This window comes from Akebia trifoliata, chromosome 3, assembly GCF_017979445.1.
Source record: "Akebia trifoliata isolate Shusen 1 chromosome 3, ASM1797944v1, whole genome shotgun sequence".
Lineage (NCBI taxonomy): Eukaryota > Viridiplantae > Streptophyta > Magnoliopsida > Ranunculales > Lardizabalaceae > Akebia > Akebia trifoliata.
Window position 1 is genome coordinate 28,741,067 of NC_141377.1, and position 23,316 is coordinate 28,764,382.

Below are 23,316 nucleotides of genomic sequence, written 5' to 3' on the forward strand. Positions count from 1 at the left end.
TCTTCGTTTACCGCTTCCTTGAACTGTGGTGTTAATCTTCTTGGTTTCGATTTTACTAGCTTGATAGCTGACTCCATGTTCAAGTGGTGGTAAATCACTTCTGGGCTGATCTCTAACATCTCTTCTATGTAAAATCTATTAGCTCTTTCAACTCTTTCGATGTCAAATTTGCTCCTATCTTGATCTGCCTACCTCCATTTATATCCACTATCTGGACATTCTCTAGGAATGAGGGTTTTCCAAGCTCAATTTTCCCCCATTGTAACTACTATTGCTGGACATTATCTTCGAAGAGCTCCTCATTGTCCAGCGTACACACCTAGGCTGCCACCTGGTCCCCTTGTATATCCCACATCTTTTGCGGTTTTGGGAACCTTAAGATCTGGTAGTATGTTGAAGGAATGGCCCTCATCTCATGTGTCCACCACCTACCCAGGATGGCATTGTATGCGAACTTGCTTCAATGACATGAACCTGGTCATCAAGGTTGTTGGTCCTACCTATACAGGCAAGACTATCACTCCCTATGGTTGGTTTGTTCTCCCATCAAACCCAATTAAAGGGGTTCCTATTTAGGTAAACACATTTCTACTAAAACTCATCTTAGAAAGGTCGAAGCATACAAAATGTCGACAGAATTATCGTTGTCGATCAACACCCTCTTGAAAATGAAGGTACCCACTTAGAGGATTACCACCAGTGCATCTACCCCCTCCAGATCTTTGTCCATGAAAGCCACAGTCTGCTCTCCATAGGACTTTGTCAGCCCTATGGGCCCACTTCTATAGACGTGAGCAAGGTGTTCTAATCGCCCCCTATTAGTTCTTTCGTCAACCATATTCAGGCTTGACTTTCTACTATCCTACTTAAGGACAACATGTATAACTACTGCCCTTCGACAAATGCTTAATTAGGCCTTTGATTCTTGTCTCGAAGTAGATTATCCCTCTGTCTTCTAGGCAACCCTTAGTCTGCCCTGTTCTGCCAACCTCCATAGAAACCTCCTCAAGGCTTGGCACCTATTGGTGGTATGTGCCCGTACCTTGTGATACTTACAATATCGTTCATCTCGATTTATCTAATCTCGAGGAAGTGGTGCTAGTCACTCAAAATAAGGCTCATTCACGATAAACAATAAAATCTCACTAGAAGGCATAGAGCAATATGTCCCCTCTCTCCTTCGTACATTCTCCTGCTCGAGCAGTCTCTTCCTGCTCTGTTGTTGTGGCTGATGCTGCTTGTTGGGCTTCACCACAGTATGTATTACTTTACTTTTCCCGATCGAATTCTAGGGATCATCTTCCAATCTAATATACTTTTTCTGTTCTTTCGAACAGGTTGCTTAATGTTTCTGGTCTCTTTTTCACAAGAGACCTATATAACCTTGAGACTGATGACAAAGAGTTTCTGAACTCCACTACTGTCGTTCTCTCATCACAACTCTCCAAGGACATCATTTCTTTCTTGAACCTCTTTGTAAATTCTTTGAGGTTTTCCCCAGACTGCATCCTCATGTTGGGTAGAGCGTCTATGTCTCCTCCACTTTTTATGTTTTCAATGTACCGTGTTACAAAAGCAATACAAAGCTCCTCGAAAGAAGCTACTAATCTACATGGCAACTTGTAGAACAAGTTAATGCGTTTTCCTACAGGTTAAAATGGAACAACCTGCACATTAATTCTTCATTTTCTTCTCACAAAGCAAGCATCTATCGAAAGTAGAATAAATGTTCCATTAGTTCTTTGTCCTTGGATAAGGGGTGAAACGTGGCAGCATAAACTTCTTCGAAATTTCTCCCACCAATATCTCCACTCTAAAGGGAGACCTCCAAAGTCCCCTTATAGCTTGCGTTGCCAGTGTGCCAATAGCTACACTCTTCATTATCTCCTTCTCTTTCTAGATCATCTCTCTCACCTCCTTTCGAGTCAGGCCCATTGTGGGTTCTACTCAAGTAGTTTCAGTAGCAACTTCTGTCTCAACTTCTCCCGTTGGGATCAACGGTTGAGAAATTCCTTTTGCATTTGAAGCGCGATCATTTCCAACATGAGGCTGAGGATCTCTTGGTGGGAGATCTTGTCTTACTGGCTGCTGGTTCTCAAGACACTAAATCAAGTTTCAATTCTGTTCAACTAAGTCATCCATCTTCTTTTGCATTTCCTCTTACTGCTTCTTCATGACTTTTAACATTGCCAAGAATTGAGCATCAAGGACTGGTTCCACAAGTGAGAGTGCATTGACTTCAGTGACTCTCATGAATCTTACCATATTTTGATTGAAATCAATATGCTATCAGTTTGCCACAACGGCATCAGATTTATGTAGTCAGAATCCAATGAACAGTACTGATAGACTCTGCCTCACATGTCTGAAATCAATCTTGTCCCCTCCCACCTTGTGCCGGTGTGGTACCTGTCAAAAACTCTTCGATACTCAAGTTAGAGAAGTAGAGGAAAAATCTAATAAACTGGTTAGACCTCCAATCCACCAAAAAATCATTTCCTTTGTGTTAATCGTGTTATTTATAGATCTTTCCTACAAATCAGGGTTTCTCCTTCTCACGGGGGGTGATCCCAGGGAATCCCCTGATTCCTTGGATCCCAAAATGGAATAGGGATCTTCTAGATTGGATATACTATACTAAGGGGATCTCTTCTGAGATCTTTGGACTTGACGTGCGCATATCAAGATTATGAGTATTCTTTGACCAAGTATTCCGGTTTGGCAAACTAGATCTTATTCAATGTTGTGCTACCCTTCTAACAAGTCTAGGTGCTCTCTACTTTGACCTGCCCTGTTGTTGGGTAGCACCTGTATTTTGATCTACCCATAGTACCATTCAACCGGCCTGGACACGTATATGGTCTAAATAATTTATCGGTTATTTCTTTCTACATTATCATATTATTTTAGGGAAATCATGAGTCATCTTAATTTTCATTTTATGTGTATAATATGTTAGAGTAATGCCCCTAAATCTTATAATTGGTAGAGTTGAATCGTCTTGATTGAATTTGAGGTCACTAAGTCTCAAAACTTGACAGAACCAATTACTCTTCAAGTCATTAAAAACTCAGCCGATTATGTGGTTATATTAAATATTTTGTAGGGAAAAAATATAAATATTTTTTTCTCTTTGGAATAGTATAAACTATTTTTAAAACACTTATAAATTCAATCTATTTTTATTTAACTTGTTTGAGTCGACTTGTAAGTCAAGTTGAGTTTCGAGTTTTAAAACCATGATTTTAATACAATCCAGTTACTTTTTTTTTTTGTTTTTTTTTCTAAATAAGTTTGATCAGTTTTTAGTAATCAAGTCTTGGATTAGAAATCATAAATCAAATCGATTTAGGTCAAGCATATATGTTATTGGATTCATTTGTTCATATAATACCAAACCAAGAACTAAGGATGTACATTCGGGTAAAACTAAGCCAAATTTTCGGGTATGAACAAAACCAATTCAAAAATTTCGGGTTTCGGGTAAACAGAATTTGTTTTAATTTTGATTTTTTTAAATAAAATGTTATATACATGATTTACAATAAGTCATACCGAAACATTTTGGTGTGATTTGATTCAGTCCATTCAGGTTTCAGTTTGGGTTTGATTCAAAATGGATTCGATTTTTGAGTAATAGGTAATTTGTACATCCCTACCAGATTCAAAAAAATTTCAATTCTTACTAGATTCATGAAATATTGCAAATGGATAACTTTAGTAAAGATGATTCTATGTTTTCAAGTTTATTATAATAGAAAATAACATTTGGCTTGGTCAATTCTAGCGCAAAGGGTGTGCATTTAACTCTCCGCAACTATAAAAGTCTTTGGTTTTTTTAATTTATTTCAAAAATTTTACATTATGTATAATATTTTTAAGAAAAATGCTAAAGTGACATTGAAATTGACATCAATTCTTACATCGTTCGTTATAGAGTCACAAATTACAAACTCGAATTCAATCTAAGCGATCCAAAATATCAAATAACATAAGGGTAAATCACTATTTCCTGTGTTGAATATGGGGAAATTCCCAATTCCAATATTCATTTTATTTTGAAACCATACTCCACATGTTTTGGATATTATTTTGAGATATTTACAAAAATGTGATCAACTTTTGACAAATTTATGATTTCGGCTCATTATTCATTTAATTACCAAAATGTGAACGGTAGCAAATTCGAAGGTTTTAAAATGACTATTCTGCTAATTCAAAGTGACCATCTCATAGGTTTCGCTAATTTTAGTGAGATAGGCACGTTAAACTGGCGAAATTGTCACTTTCTAATCACTGAATTTGTTATCATTCACGTTTTGATAATTAAAATGAACAATGAGCAGGAATCGTAAATTCTTCAAATTCAATTCACGAAATAGTAATTCACCCAATTATTTTTCAGCAGAATCGTCACTTTTAAAAGTTACGATATAAATATTAGCGAGATTGTCATTTTTATGATCAGCAAGATTTTCATTTTAGAATGAATGCATGTGTTCAAATTACCTAAGATCTCACTGTTCATGTTTTGAGAATTAAAATAAATAGTATATTGAAATGAGAATATTAACAAAAGTTGCACATGTTTTAGGAATTTTCACAATAACATAAGGTGAAATGGTAGTGGACCAATTGGCTCCCAAGGTGACCGTAAAGTTTGAGCTCGTTTAAATAAACTATCCAATCAAACTCTTTAATGCAGCCAAATCAACAAATCCAACAAGTTATGCAGTTATGTGTAATTTTCTAATAAAAAAGAAAAATAAATAAATAATTATCATTGCAAACATTCAAATTCTTATACAGACATCTTTGCGACCATTTGCTCAGTCTTCAAAAACCTTGGGTTTTCAAAGTGTGGAAAAATTACATGCACGCAATTCAAAATTCTCATGTAAATCGAAACCCAAACAAGTTGTAAAATATTATCTTTAATACAATGCTTCAAAATGTATCAAATCATATAAATATGATATATATTTCCCTGAGCATATATTGCTTCACTTTTAGCATTATTTTAGTTTTTCTATAGAATAATGATTTCATGTGTTCTTTTATGAGGAATAAATTGATATTCTTCACGCGTGCAATTTTCCATCGATTGTTGGACAGGACTCCTCCTCTCTTCACATCAGAATCAAGAGAGTACGATTTTGATGCGATATGGGAGCTATACCATTGACACATCATTAGAGTCACAGATTTGCTATATACCTAACACCAAAAGAACTTGATGTCTAGTTGAATACTTTTTCTCACAATTATCCTTTATTATTCCCAAAACTTTAAAAACAAAAAAAACTAACTATATTTATTTTCACAAGAAAACTCAAATTTACATTCCCTTGGAAATGAATTTCCAAAATTCATATAGATCATTCGATGATGGTTTTTGTAGTTATAGTCAAATTTGATTTTGTGACTCTTAATCCTTAAATTTCATCTTTATATATGAATTTGATTGTTGGACCATCGGGAAGTGTTAGAGATGAGGATATTGAGATGGTTTGACATGTTCAAATAAAGGTTAATTACAATATTAGATAAAAGAAATATTCAAATTGAAGATCTTATAAAAATAAGATAAAGACCTAAAAGAACAAACAAGTTGCCAGCTAGTTTAGTTGGTAAAGTTTATGAGTGATCATATCAAGGGCAAATCCTTTGTGGCGTTTGTTTCATATGATCTTCTATAATGTTAACCAACAGTTAAGAGTGTGCCACATCATCCGGAGAATGATATTGATTCGTTTAAATTTAGGAAGTCAGCGGCCGTCCATTCTAAACTCTTTAATTAGACATAAAAATTTGTTTTTTTTATTATTATTATTATTATTTTAATATGATATAAACAGTGAATCCAATAGGATTGAACGGTTATTTTCTTTTCAATATGTTGTTTTATGCACTTTTCAAAAGGTGCTACAGAGAGTTATAGGAAAATCGAGCTACAGAGGATCTGTCCCTGTCATCATAAACAAGGGTTCAATTCTCATCATCCTCAAGTTATTGATCTAATAAAAAATAGGTTTACCAATCTAATATGAACACTTCCTCACCCACACGCACGCATACATACACAAAGAGACTTGAAAGAGCGTGAATGTAAACAAAAAACAAAAAAACCAACAACATTTTTGACATTTTCTTAGGTGCAATCAAATGGCTGTGGAATTTATAGGCACATGAAAACTAGAATTCACAATTCCCTGGAAAACAAATTTCCTATAGTTATATAGACATTTTGTAGACTCATACAAATTTGATTTGGATCTAGTCATTAACTTCGGTCTTTATGGAATTGAATGTTGGGCATCAAGAAGATTCGTATCAGAAAGAAGATATTTAGAGGGTTTGGAGTGTTCATCAAAGGTCAATTATAATCTCAGGTAGAAGAAAAATCGAAGTTGGAGATCTTAGAAATTGTAAGAACAAGAGAAAATGTTTATGGGTGAGGGTATTGTAGGCCTAAAATTCCCCTCATCATTGAATTGCTGATTTGATTAAAAATAGATTAATCAATCCAATGCGTGCACACATGCACAGTCACAAAAAGACTAAAAAGAATGAGGTGGAGACAATGAAAGCGTATATGAAAGAGGAATTTGATGACGCTCCACAAGTTTTTTATGCAAGGAACTCACATCAACCAAAGACTAAAGTCTTCTCTAATTTTATACGCGTGTTGTGCTTTTGTAATTCGGGATTGGCCCCTACTCTTACAATTGTGACCTTATTTGGATAACCAATTAAATCATCCTAGACATCCCATCATAACCCAAGTCTCTCTACACTCTTTTCTAACCAATCAACAAAATGAGATAAATGAAAATATTAGGATCAAATGGTGGGGCCAATGGTTCATAAATGGTAAAACCACCTTTAAAGAAAACTTATATTTCAACACACACTTTTTGATGCCAAACTAAATGATAGAATTAACTATGGTGTTTGGGATGCAAAAGATGATTATTGTTTTCAATCACCACACCTCCTGTCCATTTCTTATTTTTCTTCAAAGAAAATATTCGATTTGGATTTGAAAAAGAACTCAAAAGACACTTGTTATGAGTTACTCACAAAATTAAAAATTTGCCAAAAAGTTAGGCATAAAAAATTTGTGATCAATCAGCTATCAAAAATTAACAACTGATTATTATACATATAAAAAATAAAATAAGCATTTTTTCATTTAATCATTGATTATTTAAAATAAAGATTGAGATCCATTGACTCCTAAAAATAATTCATGAAAAAAACACATGATCCTAACCCTATAAACACAAAATCCAATGATTGAGATTTATGACTAATCTTTATAATACAAATCTCAGAGATACTTATCCCAATGATAAATCTCAATCATTGGATTTTACATTTAAAAGATTGGGATCATGTGTTTTTTTAGAAGTCGAGAGATCCCATCCTTAAAAAAATGTCAATCATCTTTAAGTATCCTTTCATCAAAAAAAATAAAAAATTTTGACTTAACCTCTAATCGAATTATTTTTAAAAGATTTTCTAAATTTACCATAATGAAACCCTCCTTATATAATTGCCGAATCGAAATTTGGTTACTATAGTTAAGAGAGAGTGAGAGAGACAAAGAATTAAATCTAGGCTGGTTCTAGATTGCATTGGAACTGCTCCCTTCTTTATTCCTTTTTTTTTTTTTTTTCTTTTTCCTCATTTATCCTATGCTAATTCTTTTAAGTATATCTTCATTATCTGATGTGATATATACATAATTTTATGATTGGTGTGATAAAAAAAAAGGTTTGTGTGATAATTATAACCTCCCTGTTTGAATGTTGAACCCATTTGTTTGACTGGAACATTTATGAGAAGTAGAAGCAAATGACATTAAATAGGGAATAATAAAAGAGTAAAAAAAAAATCCTGAAGAGGACTGACGTGGTGATGGGTCGTTGTTAGATAGCTTTTTTTTGCTGTTCGTAGAGACATTTAAGTATTCCCTCCGTTTAAGTGGATACCAACAACACCACGTTTAATTGCACGCACAGCAATATTGGTCCACCGTTCTATGAGTATAAAGTTTCTTCAATTTCAAAAACAATATTTTAAGTCTAAACTTTGAGTTTCTCAACATGAAAATTCTGATATCCAACGAACGGCTGTGATGAGAAGAAACTCTTCGGGAAATGTATTCTTCTCTTCCAATCTCAGCCGTATACTGAAAACAGTATCCAACGTCATTGCATATTAGAAAAGTCCTTCAAAATATCACCCCTTTAATATAATAATAATAGAGAAGGACAGAAATATAGGCCCAACAAGCAATAAATTTGGGCCTTTATTAATTTAATTGGCAACACGGGTGGGCTAGATGCAATCCAAAAGCATACATAACAGGTCGGTTCAAGTCTTGGTTGGGACCACACTTAGAGCGTGTTTGATTCAGATTGTAGATCTTGATTCTTGATTTTGATTATGAATTGTCTAAATCAAATTATAGAAATTGATTTCCAAAATCCAAAATCCTATTTGGCTAGCACTGCTTCTCAAAAATGATCTTGTGGAAAAAATTGCCCAACTACACTTATTTTTAAAATAATAATAATAATTTTATTATTATTATTTTGATAATGTTTATTATTATTATTATTGTTGTTGTTGTTGTTGTTGTTGTTGTTGATGATGATGTTGCAAGGTATATTGTCATAAGTAGATAGTTTGTGAGAATCAGGAGAAATAGTCTGACAACTATTTTTGTTTCTCCATGATTTTGATTCTTGATTAAGAAAAAATCAGGTTGATAATTTAAATCAAACGATGCATCAGATTTTAGAATCTGATTATGAACCAAAATCAAATTCTAGAATCCGAAACAAACGCCCCTTTAATGTTTGATCTCTAGATTGATTTATATGTCATGAATTTAGCATAAATACATCCAAAAATATCTCGGTGTCACTTGATTAATGCCTAGGAATTTAAATACAATGCATGCTCACGGCATTAAAGATTTAATAACCAGAGAGTGGAAGGGGAATAAGTACGACAGGACGGGAGTGTAAGAATGTCAAGTTCAAACATCTTAGGTGGTAGAGGACCTTTTAGGGAGTTATCTTAGCTCAATATGTCTATTATATGAATCATGATAATCTGATTACCCCACGTGGAAAACTCAATTGACTACCCTAACATGACAAGTTTGGGAGCCATAGATCTATGCTCCTCGGGATACAAGACTGCACTTCCCCATAAAAAGTGTATCTCAAGGGAATCGTGTATCCCAAGGAGCACGGATCCATGTTTCCCAAACTTGTCACGTCAGATAGTTGATTGAGTTTGCCACGTGGGGTAGTCAGATTATCATGACTCCTATTATATATATCTGATTTTCATGAGCTCTCAAATTTCAACTAATGGTTGAACTAAAACTACAAAACCTTCTCTTTTATAACTTAAAATTGACAATATTTTTAAGAAAAAAAGTCAGTTTTACCAACCAATTATATATGCCTCAAATATATATATATATATATCGATCCACTCTAGTAAATATCTTAATTATTGTCATGTCAATATATATATATATCGATCCACTCTAGTAAATATCTTAATTATTGTCATGTCAATAACTTGATTGTATTTTCTCTCACCCACCCTTGCTATGGATTGAATGGTATCATTAGTATCGCTACTCTACCATTATCACAACCTCCATTACAACTAATTAAAACCAAATGGTTCTTGATTGATATTTGTTCATTAATGATTAAATTGTATTTTTAAGAATTATAATCTTAATGTACTCAGAAGTTCTTGACCAACTTCTTGATTTAATTTCACCAACATTTTAGTTTTTTCACTATTACATACCTAATTTATCTTTTAGAAAAGAAAATTTAGATAATAGTGGTTACAAGAGTCGAAGAACAATCAGCCCCCAAAAAGTCGAAGCAAGGTTTGGGAGCATAGGTGACACCTTAACAAAAGGATTCGGTTTTTAAGGAGTGGATACACTAAAATCCAACTTATATGATTCTTGCAATTCAGATTTGTCACTTAAATTTTTGTTCAAGAATTTTAGCAAATAAAAATATTGAAGTCTTGGATAATTATATTAAACACCAGTACACCACATTTTGAATAAATTATGATTCTTATTTGAAAAGTATTGCTATCTAACAATTTTTGAAAAAATTAAAAAATATAATAATAATAAAAATCATATATGATTCAGTTCCATGTTTAGGTGCAGATGGGCCAAATAAAATAATGGAAACAAAAGCCATCTTTAGATTGGGCTCGAGATGTGCATAGTTGAGGCTAAATATTGAAATGAGCAAAGCCTGCAAAGGTGGTCGCATCTCATTAAACGTACCTACTCTCAAGTAACACAATCCCATACTCTTTTCATGCCAAACATTCATGAATGGCGTGCCACGATTGAGGCCTTCCCCTTTGCGTTAGATTTTTCTTTTTTTTTTTGGTGATACCACGGCCAAAGTTTTTCCCATACACTTTTGGGACAAGACTAGTCCCTACCATCACACGTCTCAACCCCACAAAAAATTCCCAAGATACAATAAGATAGGTCAAGATGTCACTAAATTTTAAATACACGATTAGAAGAAAAAAATCTTTGACATTAGTTTTACTATCCTTAACATTATATCTTACTTATAGACCATAGGGAGATCTACTCTTGTTGTAGTATATGATTCATATTATAACACATATATAAAAAAAAAAGCAAATTAATGGTGAAAGTGAAGCAGAGCGAAATGATGGCATCTACCTTTTAAGGATGTAATTTATTGTCAAGGATAACTAATAGGTTGGGGGTGCGGGGGCGTTGCCCCCACAGTATTGTATAGGGGTATTATTGAAATTTTTTAATACCTATTGTATAGTTAGGGTTTATAATAAATTCATATGATGTAATCCTATTTTGACATATAGTAAAAATTCAATCTCTCGCTCCTGTGAATGTAGGCACACCGTTGAACCACGTTAAATTTGTATGATTTATTTATTTTTCTTATTTTTTCTTTTCTATACTATTCATCAATTGCCGCACATGACACAAAACTCTTATGGGTGAAAAATTAAATTTAAACTACAAAATTCAATATAGAGAAGATTATATAGGCTTGAGGTGATGTGATACCTCGTATACAGAGCGTAAATATATTTTGCTCTTAGGTTGGAAAATCTCCTCCTAGCAGAACTTTTAAGATTTTTCCAGAATTTTTGGGTGGTAGGGAGAAGCTAGAGGTTTTTGCAAGTTGTTGGTAGTCTGGTATTTCTATGTATAGTTTCATACTGGTTAGAAAATTGGCTCTCTTAGTATTTTTCCAGACTTTTCATGTACTATTGTGTGGCAGTGTGCCTATACCCACCCAATCTAGTCATGTCCTATATTCTAGGGAGATCTAGACCGTTGGTATTTCTTTATAAACTATTAGAGGTGTTCGATTTACCCGGCATACCTATCTGTTGTAATTTTATTACAAAAACTCCCTTATTTTATGAAGTTTGTTACTTAAACAAACCTTACTTTATGAATCATGCTAGCACGACTTAATAAGATTTCAAATCTTACTATTAGTCATTGGGTTACATGGATAATCAAAGTAGCAATCCAACAACACAGCCTTCCAAGTTTCATGGAAAAGCTTAGATTCAAAAAAAAAAAAGGAAAAAAAAAAGTCTTCTTTTTTTCTTGATAGTAGGTATTGAAAATGGATAGTTACCGAACTCCCAAATTTAAAACGAAAATTTAATTGCAAAAATTAACAAAAAAATTTCAAAGTTCATAGAATTCTTTTACTGTATAACCCTGTGACATTAGATCACGTTTTTCGATGTCACAAATTGATGTTGTTAGAATCCACTCCGAGGTATGTTAAGTAACAAATTAACAGTATAAATTTGAATTTTATGACCTTTGATCCCCACTCCAAGATTTGTTCAGTAACAAACTTGACAATGTGAGGTTTGAGACAAAGTGAGGTTTGATGGGTAACGAACTTCATAAAGAAAAGTTCCCTTGGAGTTGTCAGAAAAATGCAACAGCCAGGTCTGCTTGGTAAAATCTCTTGCTAAAGAATTTTGAGTAGGTTTGAAAGAGAGTTACCATTGTCACACCAACTTTTACTAATGCCACACCAACTGTCGTGATTTACATAGGAATGTGGCATTAGTAAAAGTTGGTGTGGCAATGGCAGTTCTCGTTTGAAAAGTCTGATGCTGGATTTTGGGTAACTTAGATTGTAAGGTTTTTAGGGATGACTTGGTATTAGTCTAGGCCATTGGATGCGTTCTGAATTATGATGAAGTTTGATAATGTATTTGTGGTAATTTAGGCTCTAGGTTGGATTTTGGATATATAATAGGAGTTTAAGCAGGAAATTTGTACCAACCTATCTATTCAGTGGGCCAATACCGATGGATTGGGCCAACTTATTTTCTTACTTTTAAGAGTTTTTGGGCTGGACGAGTTTCATTTCAAGTTGCCTAAAATGGTCCAAAACTTGATCAAAATTCAAAACTATGGATCGTGGTCAAGATGATGGTTTTTCAGACTGATTATACCCACAAAAATTTTCACTCTTAGAAGGGTTTATGATTCTTCAGGGGCATTTTAACTAATATTTAGGATTTTTGAAAAATAAATATTTGGCTTAATCTATCTTATAATTTCTAATGGGGAATCCTCATAAAACCTTATCCCGAGGAATTGGAGTTAGCAAAAAGAACCTTGTTCCTCTATTCCACTATGTCCAGAGAGCCATGGGAACGCTTAAAACAATTTTAAATTTTGAAGAAGGAAAAAAATTGATGAAAGATGGAAATAAATCAAGATCATGGCCACAAAAATGATGCGATCTAACCATATATATGGTTCACATGGTTAGACCAAATCAACTGTCCAAAATCTAAATCTAGAATACTCCTAAGCCATCCTTTTGGAGAGACCAAAATACCTCAAAAGGCCTTTTTTTTTAAATATTGGATTAAAAAGGCTCTGTAATGGAGGTATGGATCTTTTGATTTTTGAGATATGCTTTTAAGAATATTGTCTTTGCATTATTTCATTAAATGATTAAAACATCATTTGAATATTTACCTTTAAAAAACAAAAAAGGAAAAAAATTATTATTTAATTTTGCAAAATACTTGAAATAACCCCTATATTTTAAAATTGATGACATGCCACTTACCTTGAAGAAGATTCAACACTAAAAAGTGGTGAGCTAGACAATAAAAAGTGATGACCTCAACGCTCCAAATGTGACCTAGATTTTTTTTTCTGACTTCAAAATCCCATTATGCATATAATTTAGTTGTGAAATGAACACTTGAATCAAAAGTTATAACATAATCTTCAAAAAAAAAAATTGAATCCCAATTTCATTCATCATTTTCTATTATAAATCGTAAAAATTAAAAAAAAATTAAAAAAAAAAAAAAAAATTATATCTAAATGTTAAAACTCAGTAATAAACCATTCTCCATTTGTCAAAGATCATCGAAAATGATTGCTATCGTCATTGGAAAACCTAAGTATGTGAAGAAGACCGAGAAAAAAATGGCATTTTTGGTATTCCAAATATATTACAAAGAGAGGAAGATGAGGTGGAGGGACCATAAAGAAAGAAAATGTCTACTAAATGGACTATCAGCTCAAAAGATAGGGATTATTTAGAAAGAAACCCCTCCTACAAGGGCTATTAAGTAATTTTCACTAAAATCAAATGATGGTCATAAAATAGCAGCAGCCAAAATCCTGTCAAGCATGTTCTTGCATGGATGCCAGAAGATTATAAAAATAATAAAATAAGGCAAAGAAGAAACCCCGAGAGCCAAGAAACACAGATAGTTTTATTGCTCGTAAACGTATAAAGGTAACATTGTTAAAATGGTAAACAAGGTCTTTAAAGTCTACTTATATTTTCATTTTTATTTTTTATTTTTTTTTTGGGCTAAGTCAAGTATAGAACACTGTGAGCATTCCTAGAAGTTGAGAAAATTCCATTTGAATGTGTGAAGGAGATCAACAACTTACTGGAGTGAAAAGACAAGTAACAACTAGTCGGTTCACCCTTTTTCGTCTCTGTGATTCAATCAGGAAATGTAAAGAGGTTCGGGATCCACTTTCCTTCTGAGCCTGAAAGAAGGTTCAACACAAACAATAATCAAACATTCGAAGAATGTGACCGAAAGGTGAAGTTCTAGGTTTATTGTTCTATTATAGACTATAGAGTTTAGATATATAATACAGATAAACACTGATATAAAGACAGGCTTCTTCATTCATTCATTCATTCAAATGCTGTACGATTTGAATTACACAACAATCTCAAAACAGTCAATAGGTGATCTACGAAAAAACCACCTATTACACATTTCTAAAGGTTGAAATAAAAAAACACAAGCTGAAAATCCAGAAATGCTTGGAAATTAAATATTACATGGCAAGGAAGTGTTAATTCACAGATAAAAAATAGACAAATTATATTGGCACCCCAACAGTTACTTATTACACCCCAATTTCTAAAACTATTTATTAACACCATAATAAAGATTGAAACACACCATTCAAACATTACAAAAGTTTGGTTCAAGTTATTATTTCAACATTACAAAGAATTATAACACATTCAAACAACTTCAGCAGTTGTTTACAATTAGGATTAGGCTCATATACAATTCTAAATCTAACAAATAGAAATCTTAATAAAGAGAGACAAATAGTGGAGTGTAATAAGTAAAAGTTTGGATGCCAACAGCAGCTCTCTAAACATAATATTAGATCGTTATCTTGGACATAATTGGCAGAAGACAGAAAACAGCAGGGAGAAATTCTGTTCTCCAGCTTATTTCAGTATTTCTTTTTCACTTTTTTCTAATTTTAATCATGGTTAGATCTATTTCAAATCAGTCTGGCAAATCAATTATGATTGGATATGTTTAGTCCATCAAACATCAATAATAAAAAAATTAATAAAAAATATAGCTCACACTTACCAGTTGTCAGGTGCCCATTGGTAGCCATCAGTATCCACCACATGTAAGCTTAAGGCATGTCTTGATTTTGAAGATTGATTCTCAAAGCTGTTACCCAATATCAGTTAGGAGAGAAAGAAAAAAGAGACAAATTTTGATTATCAAAATGGTCAGGTATCAGAGTTAATTTCCTAAATTAACCGACCTTTGATGTATAAGGTCACCATGAATGACGACCAACGTGCCAGCTTTCACTTCAACGGACACAAAATCTTTAAGATCATAAGATGGGGAAGGACGATCAAAATGGACTCCCTCATCATCTCTAATGAACCTTCTCACAAGGCCATCTGGAAAAAATACAAACCAAAAGAGGATTAGATAAAGCTTGATACTCCGACAAATTATGCCCGCACAGAAGAGATAATAAAAGAGGAAAGATACCCTTGTGGGATCCTGGGATAGCCCAAAGGCAACCATTAATGATGGTTGCATCCTCCAGAGCTAACCACAATCCTGTACAAGATGGTGGTTCTGTATAAAGAAATGAGTTGTCCTGATGTGGCACTACTTCTCCCCCAATGCCTGGTTGCTGCAAATTAAATGCTCACAAATTATATGGCAAGGATGGACAAGTAATATATGATACATGAGTTTTTCATGTTTAATTTAGAGATATCCTATGGCCACACCAACTTTGTTACCACCACCCCAATTCATAAATCACCAAAGAACCAGCACCATCTTGGGTGGTGTTAGCAAAAGTTGGTGTGGCAATCGAAGCTCTCTTAATTTAACAATGAAGAAGTAAACTTAAGCATATACAAATCCGGATTGCATCCATCACATTTTCCCACCCCAGCCCTCTCTTCCCCCTTCTGTCAAAGCTAACTCTGTTCTGGGCTCTAGGGAGGAATATAAAGAATTTGAGAAAGCTTCCCTCTTATATTTCTTACATTTCTGCTACTTTTGTTCTGCTTTTGGAATATTCATTCTAAAGATCTAACTTCAAGAACTGCCCTAAAATTACAAACTTACCTTAAATATATACATTGACTGAATGATCACGGGTTTCTTGTAGCCCAATGAAACAAACAAACTCGAAATTTTATCTGAGCGACAGAATCTTTTAAATACTGGGTCAATTTCATGTAAAGCTGTGTGAAGGCAACAAGCAATTGAAATCAGCTTCAACCAAAAAACAAAAGAAAAATGCTTGTCAAGCAAACTTCTAGTACAAGAATGGAAATAAATATCTATGGAAAGGAACTCAAGCCTATTACAAAGAGTTTGTAAGTGATTCTAAAATAAACAGGATTGATATAGTGGCAAACCATGGCCAACTTTGTTAATAGAGAGCTGCTTTGACTGCTTCAAGTTTCTATCATCATCAAATGCCTTCTCTGCCAAAATCACAAGTATTAAAAATTATGAGAGCAAACTAAAATTATACAATCCAAAAGCATGAATACTAATCTATTGTACGCAAGTAAGGCAATTAAAACACATCTGACAAAAGAACACACATGATTAGATTGTGCAACAACCACACAACACAAAAAGGGGTTAATTTTAAAATGAAATGTGAAAATGTGGAGAAAATATTAAAGGTGGTTACCAAGGAAAAAACATATATATATTAAAGATTACCAAAGTTGAAAAGTTTTGAGCCTACTTGAATTTAGTCAAACAAAGTCCAAGAGTAAATCTTGGACTTTTCAACCTAAGTTGTGACTGTCTTAAGATAAGTCATTGAACCAATTATGACATGACTTTCTTGGATAGCTTAGAAGTAAATATATGAGAAACATAAAAACAGAAGGGTATACAGAGAAACTTAGAAAGAATTGGGATAAATAAAAGTACACATTAACATAGAGTATTTATATATAAAAAAATCCCCATATGACATCAATAAAGCAAATCACTTGTACAACAATTCCAATCAATTTATCTCTACATCCAGCACCCAAAGTTGGAAAAACAAAGAATATCAATAATGGAACCTAGGACTTATCTTTCTGTATGCTTGGGAGACTATGACAGGAATACCAGCAACAATTGATTACTAATATTGTTATCATTATAATCGTCCAACTTTAGCAAGGACGATCCTAGTGATGAAACACTAGTAAAATTGATGGTCTAGATCCAGTAAAGAGACCACTGCCACTACCATTATTTATCTCCAATTATCCATAGAGATTGAAAGATGGTTAAGGATGTGACCACGGAATTATATGATCAAGTACACGAGCACTTCAAGAGTACTATGTGATCAACTCACATGACCAAACTAAAGGGGACATAATTAGTAGGAAGAATCATGCTTTATGGAGCTAAATGCTCTACAATCAAGAAATGATGTAGCAAAGACAAAGATGTTTGGGATGGATGAGTGGTAAAGCTAGGAAAGACAAATCAGAAATTAACATATTTGAGATCAGTTACTAAAAAATTGTCAATCATATATAATAAAGCTAGGAAAGGCAAATAAAAAAAATATTTTCTCGTAAGTGTTGAGAGTTGACCACAACAATCTATGGAAGAAAGTAATTCAAGATGCTTTGCCTAAAAACACTTTCCTCCTCAAGCCATTTCGGTCAATGTCCACAACCACTTACCAAGCAGAGCACAATTCATATACTTGAGATTATGAAAGCCCAGCCCACCTCCCTTTTTCAAGAAACAAATTGACTTCCAATTTGGTGAAATTGGGAGATCCTATTGTTTCACAAAAATCACATACCAACATATCAATTTGCTTCCCAAAAGACTTGAGGATGGAAAAGTAAGAAATAAAATACATAAGCATGCTAGATAGTTATTTTGTCCATGGTCAATAAAATATGGATACTATAAATAAAGAAAAAAACACAAAAGACAACTAACCAGGTTAAGGAAACCATCCTAACTGGAAGAAAAATGAACCCACCCACAACAATAGAACTAGATTCCCTCCCTCCTACAATGGATTCCATCTGAAAAACAAAATCCTCAAAGAAAAAGCTCACCTCCCTTTTCAATGGAACAAATTGACTTCCAAAACCATTAGAGGAAATTGGGAGATCCTATCATTTCAGAAAAAAAATCACATACTAACGTATCAATTTGTTTATCAACGGACTTGAGGATGGAAATGTAAGAAATAAATACATAAGGAATCTAGATAGTTTTTGTCCAAGTAAAACATGGATACTATAAATAAAGAAAAAACACAAAACACAACAAAGGACGTCAGGGAGACCATCCTAACGGAAAGAAAAAAACTAAGCAAAATGAAAAGACAATAGAACTATGATTCCCTCCCTCCAACAATGGATTCCCATCTTAAAAACAAATCCTCAAAGAAAAAGTTCACCTCCCTTTTCAAGCAAACAAACTGACTTCCAAATCACTAGGTCAAATTGGATAGTTTCAATGAAAATAAATATTACGTACTGATGTATCAATTTGCTTCCCAACAAACTTGAAGATGGAAATGTAAGAAATAAATACATAAGGATTCTAGAAAGTTTTCTATCGACACTCGATAAAATATGGATACTATAAATAGAGAAGAAGCATAGAAGACAACAAAGGAGGTCAAGGAGACAATCCTAACAGAACGAAAAAACTAAAAAACATAAATCCACTCACAACAATAGAACTATGATTCCCTTCCTCCAACAATGGATTCCTATCTAAAAACAAAATCCTCAAAGGAAAACTTCCACTCCTTATACGATATTGACCATAATAAGTTCAATGATTTAATCCCCAGAATGATATGATGCACGTCCTCATAGTTACCTTCAACATCCAGCCCCTAGTAAAAAATCCTCAAAGAAAAACTTCCACTCCTAAAAGTTGACTCCTTCCAAAGAACCCAACATAAAAAAAGCAAAACATAAAAAAAATAATAATAATAAAATAAATGAGGTGTCAAATAATCCAGCCCCTAGTCAAAAATGCAAAAATAGACCAACAATGAAATAAGAATACGATGGACCAAGGAAATATCCAACAAACTCCAAAAGTGGCAAGGAAGAAATTCTAAATTTTTCGATCCGTAAGGCAATGAAGGAAAAGATGACTAATGGATTCAGTTTTGGCCTTACACAGAGAATAAAAACCAATAACAGTAATCTTTAGTCTAATGACATGATAAGAATTTTATCACGGGAGATGCACAATGAAAAGAATTTGCAACTTTTGAGGGAATTTTTAGCACCACCAACAGGTTTTCATTAACAAATGGGGCATTCTTATCCTCTTACATGGCATACATCCTACCATGCTTAAAAGTGAATTTTTATCATCCAACACCATGAAATAATAAAAGCACAGTCATAAAAGGGCTATTTATAAAATAAAAAAAACGCATTAAAAAAAGTTTTGTACCTCTGATGATTAAAACAATAAAAAAAAAAAAGACCCGTTATTTGAAAAGGTTGCATTTTTTTTATAATTAAAAAAAAAGTCGCATTTTTTATACGTTTTAAATACACTTCTTTTCAAACGTTAAAAAAAAAATGGATATTTTTTTTGACCTTATGGTTTATTTGTAATTTGATTCATGATTGTTATTTAATGTGGGATTTGAATCATAACATAGGATTGGATGATTCATAAATGAAGAAATATGGGATTTGAAGATAAAATCTTGATGTCATGGTTTCTAATTATTTCCATTCTTTACCTGTCCAATTTCTAACGAATCAAGACATCCATTTTCCAGTATAAATAGTCAAAATCTGTTTTTCCACCAGTGGGGCTTATTAGGATTGTTAGAGCAACTCACTTAATCGTTGAACTCTTGTTAATTGATTTTGAGTAGCTTTATTGAGCTTAGAAGCGAATTGTGCAAAGGCTTCTAACATCGCTAATTGTATTATTTTGAACAAAAGATATGATTTGATGATTAAACATATTTTAGCATCATAACATATTACATAGATAATTATGTGAGAAAACAGGTTATCATGCATAGATATTCAATAATGTGTTTTCTTCCTCAAAAATATTGGAAACTTAGAATAATATATACACTTTTTCCAATTTTAATATATTTCTCATTTTTTATGTTTACTCTTTTTTTTCAGTTTGTTTCTCTTTTTCACAATTTTTTTTTTTTTTGCGTTTTCCGAAGTTTTTCCTAGCCCTTTTAAACCCCTACTCCAACTTTGTGACTATGGATGAAAGGGAGTGAAAGAATAAGCTAGACACTACATCCCAAGATTTATCCCTCTATCACCTAACCTAATTTTCATCACTCCCGTTACCGTTCTCCTTCATTCATCTCTCCAATAGGTCTCCTATCCATTTCCCTCTGAAACAACATTCGAAAAACCATCAACTTAGTTTAATAGGAGGTAGGAGTCACCTTTTTCAAGCTGTAGATAATTCTAGTTACTTATTATTAGCATTTTCGGCATTGTGTTCTTTCAATGCAAGTTGTTTGAGAAATTTAGTGGGATTTTTTTGAAAATGTATTACTTAGATGGAATTCTAGCTGGCTTGGCCATTATCTTTGCTTAATTATTATATGAATGCAACTTATACCTTCCAAAACAAATCAAAAATCAAAAAACAACTCTCAAATAGGCAGAAAATTTCATCAATTAAAAAGATTAGTTTTTTGCTAGAAACTGAGCACACACACACACAACCATCGACCTACCCTCAAAGAAAAAGGAGACCTTCTCTGCACTCTCGTAGAAGTGGTCGTCCGTCAATTGTTTCTGAACCAAAACAAGAGAATCAATCACACCAAGAAATCAAAGATGGTTCAATCCAAGTATTTTAAAAACAGATTCTGATTGTTTGTCTGATTTTATATTTTAAAATTTTAAAAAATAAATAAATAAATAGTCAAACCTGATTCTTGGAAGAGAAGATGGAGGCAGTGGAGCTATCAAACTCGTCCAGCAATTGATCCATCCTCTCCTTCATTCCATTGATTTCTTCAGAGCTTGAAAACGATTCAATAACAAGAAACCCTGTGCCATCCCAACTATATATATATTATTACAGAATCATACAAGTTAAAAGTTCCTCTCTTTGTTCTTGTTCATTAGTTGGATTGGTTTTGAGGGTTTTACCTTGAGAGTTGAAGGATTGGAGCTGCTCCGTACTCAAATTTCCCATAATTCCCATTCTCTCTCTCTGATCAGAATGACAGAGCCTTGTGACGAAGAGAGATAGAGAGCTTTGGACTTTTTGACCTTTGCTTCTTTAGGTCGGTTTTTTCTCTAATAGCGGTGCAAATGTCAACGGTTCGGTTCATGCTTAGAACCGAACCATCATATTTTTTTCAGATTCGATTCTGGCCCATTCTAAAATATCCAAGCGATCCGAAATCCGAATTTAGTGGGTCTGGACCCTTTATGTCCTTAGATCCGAGTCAGATTGTAATCCATCCATAGCACCCACCTAGATCTTTGAAAATTGTATATTTAGGTAATATCTTTTTATATTACTTTAATGCAAAATAAAAGAATTATAATTATGATTAAAAATTAGATACGTGTTGATGATGCGGATGATTGATTCGGATGAGAAACGATTTTATCCCTCCACATAACCCCCTCTCGAAGGTGGAGATCGATATATTGAGATCCGCCTTCGAAAAATACTTTTGACTTAAGTGAGGATCATCTTTGATTTCTGAATTAGTATGATTCTTGATCCCCCGAGCTTATTTTTTATAAATTTGATATTTAACTTTATTGAGTTCTCATAATAAGTAGATGTTTCAATAATAGAATTGATTACAAGCTGGGCTTAGTTTCTTTAATGAGTCAAAATTTTATAAATAATAGAAGAACTGGCCGAAGTCCCAAATCAAGCTTGGATCTCAAAATGATTTAAGATTTTAATAAATAATAGAAGAATTGATCGAAGTCCTAGATCGGGCTTGGATCACAAAATGATTCAAGGCTTTTATAAATAATAGAAGAACTAATCGAAGTCCCATATCGAATTTAGATCCCAAAACAATCCAAGACTAAGGTAAATAATAGAATAACCAACTGAAGTCCCAAATCAGGCTTAGATCCCAAAACGATTTAAGACTTAAATAATATAATAACTATAGCCATCATTGCCTTATAAAACTTTGCTTCACTTCCCTCAGAGTGAAGCTCAGTTCACATAAAATCGACTTTCTTGCCTTGTTTGGATTTTTGCATCACTCACCTCTGTAGACACCCCATTTTTGCACTCGCCTGATTAATCAACTCGTCAATCCGATTGCAATGATTCCCAATGATGGATGTGTATTCCATTGCTTTATTTTGTTACCAGATATATTTCAGAAATCCGGATGAGGTATCTCGAATTGACAAAACCTTAGAAACCACGCTACGCTAGGAAAATACGACCCCAGAAACATAGAAATCATCATCTTGCAGACCAAAAAGAAACTTCACGATAAAAATCACTAAAAAATTACAAATTATCAAAATACCCCTAACCTCAAAACAACCCTAGAGCCTACGTTACGCTTAGGAAACTCTCTCGAATACATAAAATAACAAATCGGAACCAAATAAATCATTCATCACCAATTTTAACAGAATTTGACAAAATTACGAAAATGCCCCTCATAAAGTTCACAATCATTTCACACAAAAAATTTCATAAATGACACAAACCAACATTCTCATTGAATTCCTTACGAAAAACTGATTCTAAAACATCCTAGAACATTAAAAACCGACTTAAAACGTGAAAAGTCCTCTCCGGGGGCAAAACGGTAATTTCACAATTTTCATAATTAAAAAATTCGAAATTAATAAATAAAATATTAAATAATTAAAGTGAAACATTAATGAAATTAAATTAAAAATTTGAACCTAAAAAAATCGATTAATCGACTCTCAGGCAAAATTGTTGAGGGTTCGTGGGATATTTATTTGAGGACCCCTCCATTTGGGGGTCCAAAGAATTAAAGAAATAATGGAGGGGCCTTCTCCAAAAATTTAAAGTAAATCAAGCAAGACTGAAGTCAAGGTATTAAAGTCAATCAAGTGAGACTGAAGTCAAAATTAAAGTCAATTAAGCAAGACTAAAGTCAAGATATTAAAAGTCAATTAATTAAGACTAAAGTCAAAACATTAAAAGTCAATCAAATAAGACCAAAAGTCATAATAGAATTATAATTGATTAATAACTCTATCTAATAGAGTTCGAACTTAAAAAAATTCTGCCTAAAACAATTTGAATTAAAACACAATTCTACCTAAAACAATTCTAATTAAAACACAATTCTACCTAAAACAAGTCAAATTAAAACACAACTCTAATTAAAAGATCTCTAATTAAACACTAACTCTATCCAAATCAACT

General features: G+C 33.1%; 1 protein-coding gene across 1 annotated transcript; it reads right to left on the bottom strand.

The window, feature by feature from the left end:
* Positions 1-13,840: 13,840 nt before the first annotated feature.
* On the bottom strand, positions 13,841-21,201 carry PAHX (phytanoyl-CoA dioxygenase (PhyH) family protein). Its single transcript, XM_086434236.1, has 9 exons — positions 21,069-21,201; positions 20,845-20,966; positions 20,648-20,708; positions 16,320-16,388; positions 16,024-16,142; positions 15,430-15,577; positions 15,191-15,335; positions 15,007-15,093; positions 13,841-14,146 (listed from the first exon to the last, which is right to left on the bottom strand). The coding sequence occupies exons 1-9, from the start codon at positions 21,121-21,123 to the stop codon at positions 14,104-14,106; spliced, it is 849 nt and encodes a 282-aa protein (XP_086290362.1). The 5' UTR covers positions 21,124-21,201; the 3' UTR covers positions 13,841-14,103.
* Between the last annotated feature and the right edge of the window lie 2,115 nt (positions 21,202-23,316).